This window comes from Hippopotamus amphibius, chromosome 4 (genome assembly GCF_030028045.1).
Source record: "Hippopotamus amphibius kiboko isolate mHipAmp2 chromosome 4, mHipAmp2.hap2, whole genome shotgun sequence".
Taxonomy (NCBI): Eukaryota; Metazoa; Chordata; class Mammalia; order Artiodactyla; family Hippopotamidae; genus Hippopotamus; species Hippopotamus amphibius.
Window position 1 is genome coordinate 83,516,609 of NC_080189.1, and position 14,370 is coordinate 83,530,978.

The following is a 14,370-nucleotide window of genomic DNA, read 5'->3' on the forward strand; positions in this document are numbered from 1 at the left end:
AGATACAGAATTTTTCTTTCCTATTAAGGAGGGCAAGTCCAGCCAGATGACTGACAGAGTATAAAAACAACATGTTTTGAAACTGCCCAGCTCTCGGCATTGAACTTTGATTACACCACCTCTAAGAGGGCAGGTGGGATGTGCGGGCTTCCACTAACGCCATCATGCAGAGAAGAATTCCAGCCCAGTGATTCATCCTAAAGCTCAATCAATCATTTGAATTTCCCAGTGAATGAATATCCAGTGATGCTCAAGGCCACACAGGGAGACTGTAACAGCTTTGACAGGACTCAAGACTACTCAACGCCAGCTCTCACTCTGCTACTCAGAGGAGGATGGGGAAGCCTGAGATGGGTGAACATTTCTCTGGCTGGCTAACTTCCTCCTCTCCATTTTCATCTTCATCAGCAACCCATCAATGGTCCTCCTGAAGGCACTCAGCTGTTCACACTGTGACCCATTCAAAGGCACCACCTGAAGGATGGACAGCAATGGGAGACTCCGGAGAATAGAGGACCTCTATGTGGAACTGCTATCTTGGCACAAAATGCTTCGTATCCTCCGGCTATTATCTACAGGGAGAAAAGGTCAATCTGTCTGAGGAGAAGGAGGTGTTGGCTGTTGTTGTTGCTGCTGGAATGCCTTCTTCACCAGTGGTCACACTTCCTTCCAGGGAAGGCTAGCCTAACAGCTGGAGTGAGGAGCCAGATCCGGTCCCTGCCCTTTCATCCAACCCTTCCCTCAACGTCTCCTGTAGCCCTGCAGGGTGGAGACATGCGATCTGCCTAATTGCACCCATAGCTCCATGCAAAGCCAGACCTCTGACCCCTCCTACACGATTGGTGGGAATGTAAGTTGTTACAGCCACTATAGAGACCAGTATGGAGTACACTTTAAAAACAGAGCTACCATATGATCCAGCAGTCCCACTCCTGGGCATATATCTTGAGAAAACCATAATTAAAAAGATACATGCACCCCTAGGTTCATAGCAGCACTATTTACAATAGCCAAGACATGGAAGCAACCTAAATGCCCATCAAAAGATGAATGGATAAAGATGTGGTACATAGATACAATGGAATATTACTCAGCCATAAAAAGGAATGGAATAATGGCATTTGCAGCAACATGGATGCAACCAGAGATTATCACACTAAGTGAAGTCAGTCAGGCAGAGAAAGACATATATCATGACATCACTTATACATGGAATCTAAAAAAGGATACAAATGAACCTATTTACAAAAGGGAAACAGACTCATAGAGAACAAACTCATGGTTACCAAAGGGGAAAGGTGGGTGGGTGGGGGGGATAAATATGATGGTTGGGATTAACATATACACACTACTATATATAAAATAGATCATCAACAAGGAACTACTGTATAGCACAGGGAATTCTACTCAATACTCTGTAATACCCTATATGGGAAAAGAATCTGGTAAAGAACAGATGCAGGTATATGTATAACTAAATCACTTTGCTGTACACCTGAAACTAACACAACATAGCAAATCAACCAGACTCCAATATAAAATAAAAATTAAAAAAACAAACAAACAAAGCCAGACCTCTGCAGTCCCTCCTCCCAGCTTGGTCAGTCTCAGGAGGCGAACTTGGAGAGAAACTTACTGTTTTCTTCTTCTGCCTCTTGAGGTAACACCTTGAAATCCAGGAACCATGTCTCGATCCAGGCAAGGATGAAAGAAATGATGGGCAGCACGTAGCCGAAAGCCCCTTGAGAGAAAAGCTGGAAGAACAGACATGACCAGAGAAACGCCGTTACCATGAGCTCACCCTGGAGAACGCGGCTCCGTCAGTACAGAGAAAGCGCAAAGCCATACCTTTGAGAGGATCACTTTTGCTAGTAAAAAGGCACTGGTCACTGCTGTCGTCAACTGAAAGACACATAATCCAGCAGCGTTCAAATTAGGTATTTTACACTGTGAAGGCGCCTTCCTCAAGCAAGAGACCCATCTGAGACAGGAGCAGATAATGCCAGAAATGGGTCCATCTTGCCCAGCTTCCTCCCACGTCACTCTACCGCCTAAACCAGACACAAGCCCTGACTGGCAGCTTGAGGTTTCCCTTCACCCACATGCTGGTGTACTGAGAGACTTAATTTTGTCCACCAGAGGGTACAACATGCAAAGATCCTATCGGCATAGAAGAAAGGGCCAGTGATAAAGACAGGCAGGGCTCTCCCAGGGCTTGGGAAGCCCAGAGACAATCCCACAGCATCTGTGCCTTCTCTCTACCCTCCGACTAATACCTGTAGCAACATGAAACCTGACCAAAGTGAAGGCCAACAGTAGCCTTGACTGACAGAGCAGAGGTCGGGGAACACCAGGCGTCATGCTTAGTGTTAACAAAGCTGCAGAGTGAGTTTTGTTAGCAAAATACAACACACACACACACAAGAGGAGGCATCTTACATTCTGATACTAATTAACTTTACAGGCTGACACTAAGTGCTCTTCAGGTACCAGCTGACTCCTTCCAGCTGCCTGGCCCCCTCTCTGTAAATGTTTTTAAAAACAAGAATCAAAAACAATAAAGTGGATATGCTAAATCTGACCTGTCCCTTTGATAATTTCAAAGTAGAGATTGAAGAAACGTTCTTAAAACTCTCATTGCACATCAACCACTTTCCTGAAACAAACATTGAGATGGATGGTCTGACAAATACTAGTGCACATCATGGAGACTGGAATAGAATGCCCCAAATCGGGACTGCTGCAGAAAATGGGTAAGGGACAACTATCACAGCCATCTGGTATTGGCAATGTGTATTCAGGAAATAGAGTCAAGTCCGGCTGAAACTGTCAGCCAACATCCATGAAACGTGAGCCTGGGACTCTAACAGATGGTCTGACAGCAGCGCTGGGATTCTGTGAGTGCTCAGAGGAGATGGCCCAGGCAGACGGAGCCCCTGCTGGACTCCCTCTCAGGACAGCACACAACTCCATACCCAGCTGGACAAGCCCGTGCCGGCCCCACAGAGACCGAGGTCTCACACTCCAGAAGCAGGACGGCAGGTCCGTCCTGCCCATGTCTGTCCAATCTGAGGCTTTCAACACCCCCCTTACACCTGCCTCGTCAGAGCTCTCAACAAGGTGACTGCTCAGAGGTCCGTGGAAACGGCAAAAATAATTCAGGCAGAATTGCTTATAATTCTTCTTTCAAACAATCAATATTTATTGAGGGTAGAGAGCTTGTGCCAAAGCTCTGGGCTGGAGGCCAAGAAACAGAGGTGAGTAAAAACTGCTACGGCCTTTAAGGAAGCCTGAAGGCAACAATAAAAAGGGAGCTTTTCCCTTTAAAACTGGAGGGAGGATAAAACAGTCAGGAAAGCAGCGATTAAAATAAGCAGTGAGCAAGTAGTGAAAAATCACCAAGCAGTTTCAACTGAAGAGGAAACTGTCCAAATCGCTTTGTGACAGAGGGACTAAACTTATCTCTCGTTTGCATAAGGAGGTGGAGAGTGGGCTGGTGCTTGGCCCACAATCACAGCCGGGCCCCTAGGTTCCTCAGTGTCTCCGTCTCCATAGCGACAAAGCTAGTTACTCATTACCTCCGGAAAGAAGCCAGGGAGAGTGAAATCTACTGGGGTGTGGAGGACGCGGGCTCAGCAGCAGCAGGAGGAATTCGGCCTAGACAGAAACCACAGCTGCCCCTAGCTCCGCCCCGTCGCGAGCAGGCCCCGCCCACCAAAATCGGAGGGGCGGAACCACTCCGCAGGCATACTCACCGCTATGGCCCACCAGTGGCGCAGTCTGCACACGGCATATGCAAGTATTAACACTTTAAATCGAAACACGGCCAAAAGCTATGTTAAAAAAAAAAAATCGCAGGTTTTAAGGAAGATACACAAAGGTAAAGTCGTTGAGTTTTAGGAGGAACCCACCAAAGTGTCTTCATTTTTCTGATTTAGCTGAAAACTGTCACAGGCTGGTACTGGTCTACTCCTCTGCTCCGGAATTTATGGGATACCACCCCCACAGGGATTCACATTAACTTCCCATTATCAACAAAAGAATGTTTAGTTAGATGTTTATTTTTCTTTTCGATTTGAGTCCACATATATTCTGATATCCTTTTAAGGTTGGAGAAAATGCTTTGAAAGTCAGCCTTTCCACTCCATGTACCTTGCCACTCACTTTCAGAAGATACCAGATTCTTAGTGAAGTCCACTGTAAAGCTCTGAGTTAGTGGTGTGTTGGGAGAGTTTTGCTCTCCCAGGAGCTGCCCTCTGATTTTTCAGGGACTTTTGTGAAACCCCTTATTGCATTATTATCCCATGTAATCCCCCACCCCAGCAATCCCATGAGTCAACGATCATTAAGGTGGATAGAAAAACTGTCCAAGGCCACACAACTCTTAGTGAAGAAGCTAGGATTTGAACCCAGGTAGCTTGACTCCGAAGACCAGGCTCTTATCCACTATGCCTCAGCTCTTTCAGTAATTCTACTAAGGAATAAACATGGAATAAAATGTAACCAATTTTACTTGTAAAATATACTTATTCTGAGTAGGGAGAAGTCAGGCGGCTCTTGAGCAACGCCTCAGGGTAGGGGGCCTGCCAGAAGTTCCTCACTAATCACAACTGCTGAAAGGCTGGCGGGCCACCACTTCTTTGCTGCCATTGGCTGGATGACCTCACTGAAGATCCTTTCACCTAAATGAAGTCTGCCGTTATATTTGTTTTAATTTGCTGCTTTCATTACAAATGTGTTTACCAATAATCTGCTAATCACTTAGTTTCTCTGTCTATCCTACCTCTTTCTCTGCATTCTGAACTTGGCCAAGTATAAGTCTTTCTCCCTCTATCTCGAAGCCTCTCGGATCCCAAGGTTTCCTGGAGGCTGTGTCCATTTCCAAGGCCAGTCTTTCCAAACTGAGCTAATAGGCCCCACCTATTTGTCCAGTATCATTAACTCCCTAAGCAAAGTTCAGACAACCCCTGGAGATCTGGCCGCTGGATTAACTTGGCTTCCTGGTAATTCCTGGCTCAGACCATGTTAAGATAAATTCAACAGGGGAAATGGAAAAGAGAGAAGTCAATTTTGTTATTATATGTCAATAGTTTTACAGGAAAAAACTATCAAGAGATTTGGGATCTCACATGCTCTGCCACCAAGTTCAGTGACCTTGGTGAAGACACTGAACCCTGAGACTCAATTTCTTCGTCTGGAAAAGGAGATTACACTGTATCGGTGATTTTCCAAATATTCTGTAGCAGCCAAAGACTTTTTCAAAACAATCTTATTGGAACCTTAACATACTGTACAGAGGAAAATGGGAATTACTCAGATTGCAAGGGGGTGATGACAAGGAACCCTGATCTCTATTTACTGGGAATCCCACCTCTTTCCTCATACACACTTTTGCAGTGTGTGGGGGAAAAACAAAACAAAACAAAACAAGACTTGTTAGAGTAGTTTGAAAACCACTAGAAAATATAATCACTAATCCTCTCAAGTGAACTAGCAATGATAATAACAGGGATTGCAGGTGAGTCTCTAAGCTTCTAGGATACGCCTGTCATTGGGCTAAGTGTTTTCCAGGTATTATTTCATTTACTTTTCAGAATTACGATGATCTCAATTCACATATGAGGAAACTGAAGTTCAGACCTAATGTATTCAAAGAGATACAATGAGTGATAGTGTTGTGAAATCAAACCCAGGTTTTTCCGACTTTAAGGGTCTGGATCATCATGCATACAGCTTCTAAGGATGGTGAATAAAAGTGGTTAAAATGAATTTGGGGTGGTTCTTCATGAATTTTAATTGCCTATGGTGTATCTAACACAATGTTAGAATCTGACTGACTGACACCATCACCTATAAAGAGATACCGTGGAGACGTATCAAACCCAACCAAAGCCACAGTGTGTCCTGGAAAGATACTGGCTCATCTACAGATAACTGCAGCTATATAATTCTACAGCTAATGTTGCCCAAGATTATCAATGTATCACTTTTCTCAAAAACTCCTATTATGGGAAAGTGAAACAGAATCATTATTAAAAATTATACACAGAATCTATCTCAAGACAGAAAAGGAATGGTGTTTTCACTGTACCTATTATTTAAATAGGTGAATTCTCCTTTTAGTGATTAGGGTCTGTCAGTGGCTTCTATCTCAAGCTATTTTAAAGAATAAAGGAAAATCGGAATGGCTTCTTCTGCTGTGCTCCCTTACTTTTCTTTTTTTTTTCCTTGAGATGACCAGACAATTTCTTAGAAAGAGAGAGAGAGAAAGCACTGAATGGTCCAAGAATAAGGGAAAAGGAAAGATAATGTTTAAAAGAGGAAAAAAGAATGGCATAGAATCTGAGGTCCACTGAGAGGAAATTTGCCTTTTGGTTAGTTTCATGTCTGAAATGAAACCTACAACAGAGAATACTTACAAATATATCAAAATAAGAAGAGTAGTAGTCATACTGCACCACCTCCTTCTCTAATGTGTTCTCAATACCTCCATTCACCTGGGAAGGAGAGGAAGAAGTAAAAATGAGAGAATTATGTATGAAAATAATACAAGAGAACATACAAGTAAGGTTTTGCATACATTTTTCTATTTTCTATTTCTCCAGAAATGGTAAAATATGGAAGGAAAGAACCCTCATAATTTGAATAGAAAAATGCTGAAGAGCATTTTCCACTTCAATAATTCATTTGTTCAACAAATATAAATATATAATGATGAACAATGCCTTTCTTGTAGTTCATATTTTGGCAAACTGAAATGTTAAATATAAAAACTAATTTTTTTCTCTTGTAAGATAAAGTCTTCAATCACACAAACATATATTTTTAAGGAAGACAATTAACATTTATCCAGGGCTCCCCTCACTTTCTGACCACTCTCCACTATTTTAAGTCTTGAAAGGCCAAGTGGTCCCCTGATCTCTTAGCAAACATCCATGACAACAGTTATCATGACACAGGACAGAAATGTAAAAAATCTTCCTGGCTGCTCCTATTTGCTCCTGGCATTTTAAAATCCTGCACTCTTATCTATATGTCTATATCTATATCTATATCTATATCTATATCTATGTATCTATCTATACACACACATATATTTTTTTTAACTTGGATAACAAAATAAGGACCAGACTAGATGTATGTGATAAAGTTATAGTAGATGATGAAAATTAAACCTAATATGATAACTGTTCTGTCCGCTCCCAGTTCTTCTATCAAGATGAATTTTAAATGATCAAGTTCAAAATTCTGCATATTGAACTATAGCGAATACTACTTTTTTAAAAAAATCAAGCAAGGGAACATATGTGCAGCAGTGAACGCAGCATCCAAGCAGACTCTGTAACTGCGAGGGCGCATGGATCAGCTGATAACAGGGAACGTGATGTACAACACTGAATTCACGGTTCCAGTCTGAAGCACAGACATTGTTGGTCCTCGCAAACCAGTGCAGCTGGTCTGAGAAGGACAAATTAGAGGTCAATTAACCCAAGACCTGGGTAAGAGAAAAAAGGGGGAAAAAACCAACAAGGAATACCTTTGCAAGGTTTGCTAAGTGGTCAAATTAGAATAAAAATTGCCACAAGGAAAGGATCCCCTTGGCTTAGATACCTTTTCAAGTACAGTTGACCCTTAAACAACAGGGGTTTGAACTGCACGGGTTCACTTATTGGTTGAATCCGTGGGCACAGAGTTACCTCAGATATAGAGGGCAGGCTATAGATTACACAAGGATTACCGTCTCCGACCCCTGCATTGTAGGGTCAAGGGTCAACTGTACTTGTTATGAAAATGGAGTATACCATAAACAGTATTCTATACTTTAAATCCCTTAAAGAGACTTAGATTTCTGTGTAATTTGTGCAGACTGGCTACTGACCTGACTATAAACCTTACAAATGAATAGACTGAAAACCTGGGAGGCAAGGAGAAATAATTAAAAGCCAACCAACCATCTATTCTCATTTCTGTCTCTCCAGACTAAGGAAACATCAATATCCAAAATATTTTTTAAAATGATTATTCCAAGTAGCCTAACAGCAAAGAGGCGTTCTCTACCACACAGAGATCAGCTCTCCTGGCTGAGAGTAGGAATTAAAGCAGCTGATACAGTTCTTCAATAACAAGCCAGTAGAAAAAGGTTCTCTTTGGTTCCATATACTTTAAGAGACCCCTGATTTCGTGTTGCTTTTAAATACAGAAATCTAAAATCTACATCTCTAGCCCTAACTTGTATCCTAAAGTATCTCAAAATTTTGGTCTCTAGCATAAGATATCCCAAACAGATTCTTCTTTAGTTTCACATGGAACTCCTTTCCAATCACAGTTCTGCCAGAGCTATTGGTTATTCTGGGTTCCATCCTTAGAAATCTTAGAGTCATCTTTGGGTACTGGGGGTGATAAAATCAGCTTCTCAACAAATCATCTGATATTTCTTCCTTTAATATGTCTCTTAAGTTAGCTGTTTCTTTTTTACTCCCACCACCTAAGGGGCTCCTTCAACAGCTTCTGAGTTAATATTCTTACTGTCAATCTGTCCAGAATTTAATCTAATCTGCAAACCACTGCCATGATCTTGATCCATTCACCAATTATTTGCTGAGCACCCAGTGAGCTCCAAGGATTGTTCTAAACACAGGAAATACTCCAGTAAACAAAACAATAGCTCTGTCTTTATGGAGCTTACATTCTAGCAAGTGCAGACAGATGACATATGAAAATCAGTGCTACACAGAGGACAGAAGCAGGACTGTGTGATGGAATAATGGCTGACTCCTTTGGGTTGGGTGGTCATGGAAGTCTTCTCTTGGTGACATTCAAACTGACTGATACCAGCATTGTAAGTCGAAATTACATCAGATAAAGGAAACTGACAATTTCATGTAGAAGGAACTAGTATTAAGGTCTAAGACAGATGAGAGATTATTCCATTCTGAGAACAGAAGTCTGGCTGATCTGAGTGGACCAGGAACAGAGTGTGGGCTGGCTTCCAGGGGGCTTTGCAAGCTAAGTTTCAGCATTTCAATTTTATGCTAAGTGCTCCGGTAAGTCCATGAAGGGTTCTAAACACAAAGTAACATCTGATTTATGTTTTCACTTTTAATAGTCACTCTGGCTTCTATCAGGAGAATGGATTGTGGGAGGGCACGTGTGGAAGCAGGCATACTGGTCAGGCACAGACAGTTTGGATGAGTGATAACGTTGGCTTGGTCGAGGGTGGTAACAGTAGAGATTGAGAGAAGGGATCACATTGTGAATATATTTTGCAGGCAGATTTGACAGGCCTTACTTTTAGACTGGATGGGGGCATGAAAATACAAAACAAACAAGCAAATCAATCGAGGATGAATCTTCCCCTTTGGCCTGAGCACCTGGGTACTATTTACTGATAAAGACATCAAGGGAAGGAAAGCAGAAGTGGGTGTGTGTATGTGTCAACGGGGAGCACATCAAGTTAAGCATCCAAGTCGGCATAGCAGGTAGGTCGTGATGCAATGCAGAATGTGAGGCATTAACCTCTGGAAGATCTCAAAACCGTGTTTTCCAATCTGCTCTAGAACTGATCTCAGCTTACTACTGCAGTAAGTCCAACACTTCTATGTAGCTTTTTAAGAATTTCAATTGTTTAGAACCAGCTTACCTAGGCAATTTCATTTCCTATAGGCATCTTATTTCTAGCCAGGCTAATATTTTCCCTGCATCTGCCCTTGTCCCCTCCAAAACACACATATACACACACACACACACACACACACACAAGCACATACTCTTGCCTCAGTGCTTCTGTTCACCTCCATTTCCAAACCCTCTCCCTACTGGTCTCACAATCCAATCCTAGATCACCCTTCAATCCCCGATTCCATCTGTCCTTTCACACTCAATATACTCCACCTCCTCCACTCACTCCTCAAATAATTCCAACCCACTGAACTCTCCCAGTGAATTTCTGTTATCATTGGTCATGACAGTTTATAGAACATAGTGACAGTGGGGTAATAAAATCAGATTCAGAATCAGTAGGATAATAAATACCTGAAACATAAGTATAACAATAGTGAGAGATTAATAACCAACTTGTTTTTTCTCTTTCTGGGTAAAATTTATTTTAGCTAATAGTAAATAACATAATCTATAGTTATAGAGAGCTTCATAACTGCCAAGGGGCTGTGGTATATATCTGTTCATTTGATCCTAACAAGAATTCACAAGGAAGGCAGGACAGGTATTGGCTCAGTTAACTGATTGAGAAATCAAGGCCCAGAGAACTTAGATGGCTTGCCTAAGGCCACAGAGCGGGTCGTGACAGCTCCGGGGCAAATTAGAAGCATTCTGACACTTTCTGTTACACCAGTTAGAAAATAAAGCAGGGAATAAAGCATTGATAAAGGCCTTTCTTGAACCATAATCTGAACCAAAATGTCAAAAGCTGAAAAAGAAAAACAACTTCCCTTCTCCTGCCACTTTGACCCCTGTCCTTCTCAGTCTAAAAAGCCTAGGGGAAAAGACTTTGGAGAGGAAATAGATGGGAATTCCCCAGAGGTCCAGTGGTTAGGACTCCACACTCCCACTGCAGGGGGCACAGATTCGATCCCTGGTCGGGGAACTAAGATCCTGCATGCCACACAGCGTGGCCAAAAAAAAAAAAAAACACGTCTACAGGCAAATCAAACTGATGGTGAATTCCAGATCCAATTTGGGAAATCAGGCTACTCAACGGTATAACAGGAGGCCCTAAAGAGAACCAGAACCATTCCTTCAACTGGCTCCAAAGAAATCAGCTGGCCCAAGATCTTCCAGCAGGAAAATGAACCAAGGTGCTCTCAGGCTGCTCCAGCTCACCCAAGCCCTGCACTCGAGGCTGGGTTGGTGCCAGGCAGCTCCCTGGAGCCAGGTGGAAAAGTGGCTAAGTTGGAAGTCATATATGAAGGCAAAATATTTTGGTTATTGTTATGATTGCTTAGAACAGCTGGGTCCCCATACTCTTTTGAAGGTCTAAGCTCCCTTTATGCTGTTTCTTTCCTCTTTTAAAGATCAACAGTAGGAGACAATATAAGACATCTGTTATGCCTTCTCAGCTGAACTTTAAATCTTGTGCAGCTTTTTGTGGAGCTTGCAACGCCGGAATCAGAAGCCTATGTCTTGGCACCCAGTACATGCGTAGAATGTAAAAATAACAATGGATCCGAGTGATTAGAGATTTACAGAGACAGACAACAAAAGAAAAGGGATGGTACAGTATGTAATGAAAAACCTGGGTCAGGACTGACAATTCAAAACAAACAGAACTAGAAAATTATTTTTTTTTTTAAATAGCCTAGCTAAGAAGGTCATGACATACTATCTAAAAGATCATATGCTCTTTTTACAAACGGGAAAACTGGTAGTCAGTGGAAAAGTGAGAATAGAAACACATTTCTTAATTGCTAGGCCTGGTGATTTTTCATTTATAAGAACTTGCATATATGATGAACGAAACAGGGTGCATCCCACTTACTTCATTTTCATTTCAATTTCTTTGAAGCAGGAAGAAAGGAGGGAAGTGAGAAGTGTAATCCCGTGACCCACCATGGTCCCATCCCATGGCTTTTCTTACTTAAACGCACTCAGTGGTCATATTAGTGGCAAACCAATGAATGCCTCGATTTTGAGCTGTCACTGCAATAATTTTAAGTGCACTTCCTTAAAACTGCTGCTAAGCTTTCCCGTTAAGAGATGTACTTCTTTTTCATCTCTCATGCCCCAGCTGCTGGTTTTGAAAACATATTACTCCTTTAAAATATATCAATTCAATATATCCCTTAATGTGTACACATGGAACACATGGTTACAAGAGACACTTTACATTACTATTGTTGTATCACTGGCTTTTCTGTTTGAAACAAAAATAAGGCATACCCACAGTGCTAGATTAACAGAAGGAAAATCTGTGAATAGAAACTTAACAGTAGATTCATGTTGCATGTGACCTTGATTCTGGACAAATCTTTTTTTAAAATTTTTAAAATTTTCTAATATAAGTATATACCTGCTTTCATGAAGAGTTTTATTCCTCTATTAGAATTCATGATGAAGTTAAATGAATCTATTATTGGATTCATGCTAATTATTAAGTCTAGAATCCATGCTAATTATTAAGTCTAGAATCCAGAACTAAAATTGCTGCTATAAATCAGACTATTAATCAGAGTTTAGATTAAGACATTGACTCTTTCTATTTTGGGGCAAAATTTAAAATCATTTTCCAACAGGAATCTCAGCATCCTTTCATATTTTCTCTATTTTAATAAACTTCTTATAAAGCACCTAGCACTGTGCCTAGCAAAGAATAACCTCTTAATAATAAACTACTAATAACTACTGCTACCCAGGCCTTAGCAAATATTTCTTGGAAATAAATGAACTGCTGGAAGTGAAGGAAAGAGACAATTTTCTGAATCATTCTGGAAGAGTTCACCTATTTGCTGGTAAAGAATGTAAACAGTCAAAGCCGAGGCTTTGGAGAAAACAGATGTACTGGGTTACATAAAATGTATTATTAAAATGAATTTCACCTGCTTATTTTTATTTTTGTTAAATGAAGCAACTAGAGAACTTAAACTTACATGTGAGGCTTGCATTATGTTTCTATTCGATCCTAGTGGTTTACACAATTACTTGGCAATATAACCGCACAAACATGACGAAATAGAGACAAAGCTCCAAGTGCCTCTAGGATTTTTTTTTAATAAAATATGAATAAATAATCCCTTTGCAAAAAAAGTAAAAAATAAGTACATGCAAAATCTTAAACGTGGGAACTAGAAAGTAAATGCAACATTTAAAATACATTCCAGAAGCATGCTGTATTCTTTAAAGCAATGATAGCAGTTTTTTTCTTAAAAGGGCCAGGAAATAAAAAACTTTGCCTTTGTAGGCCAGATGGACTCTGTCAAAACTACGCAATTTAACCACTCAGCACAAAAGCCAGCCACAGACAATATGTAAACAGATAGGCAGGGCTGTGTTCCAATAAAACTTTATTTATAAAACCAGGCCACCTGAATTTGACTCTCAGACTGCAATTTGCCAACTCCTGTTATAGAGCAAAACCTCATGAATTCAACTTTCTTAATTTCAGACAAAGTGAATCTTAAACTAACCAGGTTCGTTTTAAATAATTACAGTAAAAAAACAAGAAAGGTCCAAATCAGCTGAAGAAGACCAACGGTGCCTCATTTGAAAAAAAGATGGAATTCAAGAAAATGAGACAGAAATAATGAGAAAAATAAGAAAACTGTTTTTGTCTCTAGAGACAATTCGTATAATATCATGAAAAAAAAAGCCACTTACATTTAACTCTATTATCCACAGTAATGTTACAAATAAGAGGTCAAAGGTGACAAACAAACAGAAAGTCCTCCTGACATCAGATATGCCTTTCTTTTCTCTTCCTTCATAGGACTCAATCCTGGCCATGAGTTGCGTGGGGTTGATGGAATGGACGTCGCGCAGGGAAGCGTGAGAGCTTTGACTCCCCGTGAGAGTGTTCTCCATGTCTTCAGGCAGGGGATTCATCCTGCAGGAGGGTTAAAGGAGCCTCTCTCCAACTTCACCATCCCTAGAGGGAAGAGATCTTTTGGGAACGAAAGAGAGACACCACGTTAAACCAGAGCCCACCTAATATCACAATGCTACCCCTTCCCCGTGCAACTGTCCATCTCGCTGAGCATCACGGTGTCTTAACTGAAGACATTTCTGTCTTGATGAAGACACAGAGAGAAAGCGAAATGAGAAGCAATGCTTGATGTTATTCATCAATACTAGCAAAAAAAAAAAAACTGCTATGGAAAAGACTGTCAGTAAAGAAGAATGCAAATTTACAGTAAGCAGCAAAGGGTAAAGACAGGCTGTTAATCACAACAAAAAGGTGTGCCTAGAACCTGGAGCAAGCCTCTGGGTGAGCCAGCCACGCCAGCTCCCTGCTGTGCCAGGGAGAAAACCTCCACAATTATGTCAGTGTCATTACCCGTGGACCAGGAGAACATTTACTGAATAGCTTCCCAGACAGCATGTAACCAGAACATGTAAACCAGCTATAAAAAAAAAATCTAAAGAGGAATTGCTTTCCACCACAGGTATCTAATAAACCAAATTTAGCATTTCCATTACCTCTTAATGAATAAGCATGTTTCTGGGCCTCTTCTTAGAAAAAAAGTATGCAGATCCCAAAAAGTTCGGCACTATGCAAACACCCCACTGATAATTGCAACAATCATAGTCCTATCTGGAGATGCAGGACCCCTTCCCTGCAAGGCCAGCATGTGCTTCTATAATAAAAGTAAAAGACTGATAATCTGAATGATCTGATCTCCTCATGGATGAGGCAAAGTC

General features: G+C 41.1%; 1 protein-coding gene across 2 annotated transcripts in view; it reads right to left on the reverse strand.

Annotated features, from left to right (window-relative positions):
* The window catches only part of STARD3NL (STARD3 N-terminal like), a 48,310-nt gene that overhangs the window by 8,908 nt on the left and 25,032 nt on the right, over positions 1–14,370 (reverse strand). Inside the window, exons 2-6 of one of the 2 annotated variants that reach the window (XM_057733857.1) lie at positions 13,330–13,597; positions 6,420–6,497; positions 3,756–3,833; positions 1,849–1,902; positions 1,637–1,754 (exon numbers count right to left, since the gene is read on the reverse strand). In XM_057733857.1, the coding sequence (XP_057589840.1) occupies positions 1,637–1,754; positions 1,849–1,902; positions 3,756–3,833; positions 6,420–6,497; positions 13,330–13,554 (553 nt within the window). In that variant the 5' untranslated portion in view covers positions 13,555–13,597. Of the gene's footprint in view, positions 1–1,636; positions 1,755–1,848; positions 1,903–3,755; positions 3,834–6,419; positions 6,498–13,329; positions 13,613–14,370 lie in introns of both variants that reach the window. The other variant, XM_057733856.1, reaches the window with a different exon arrangement.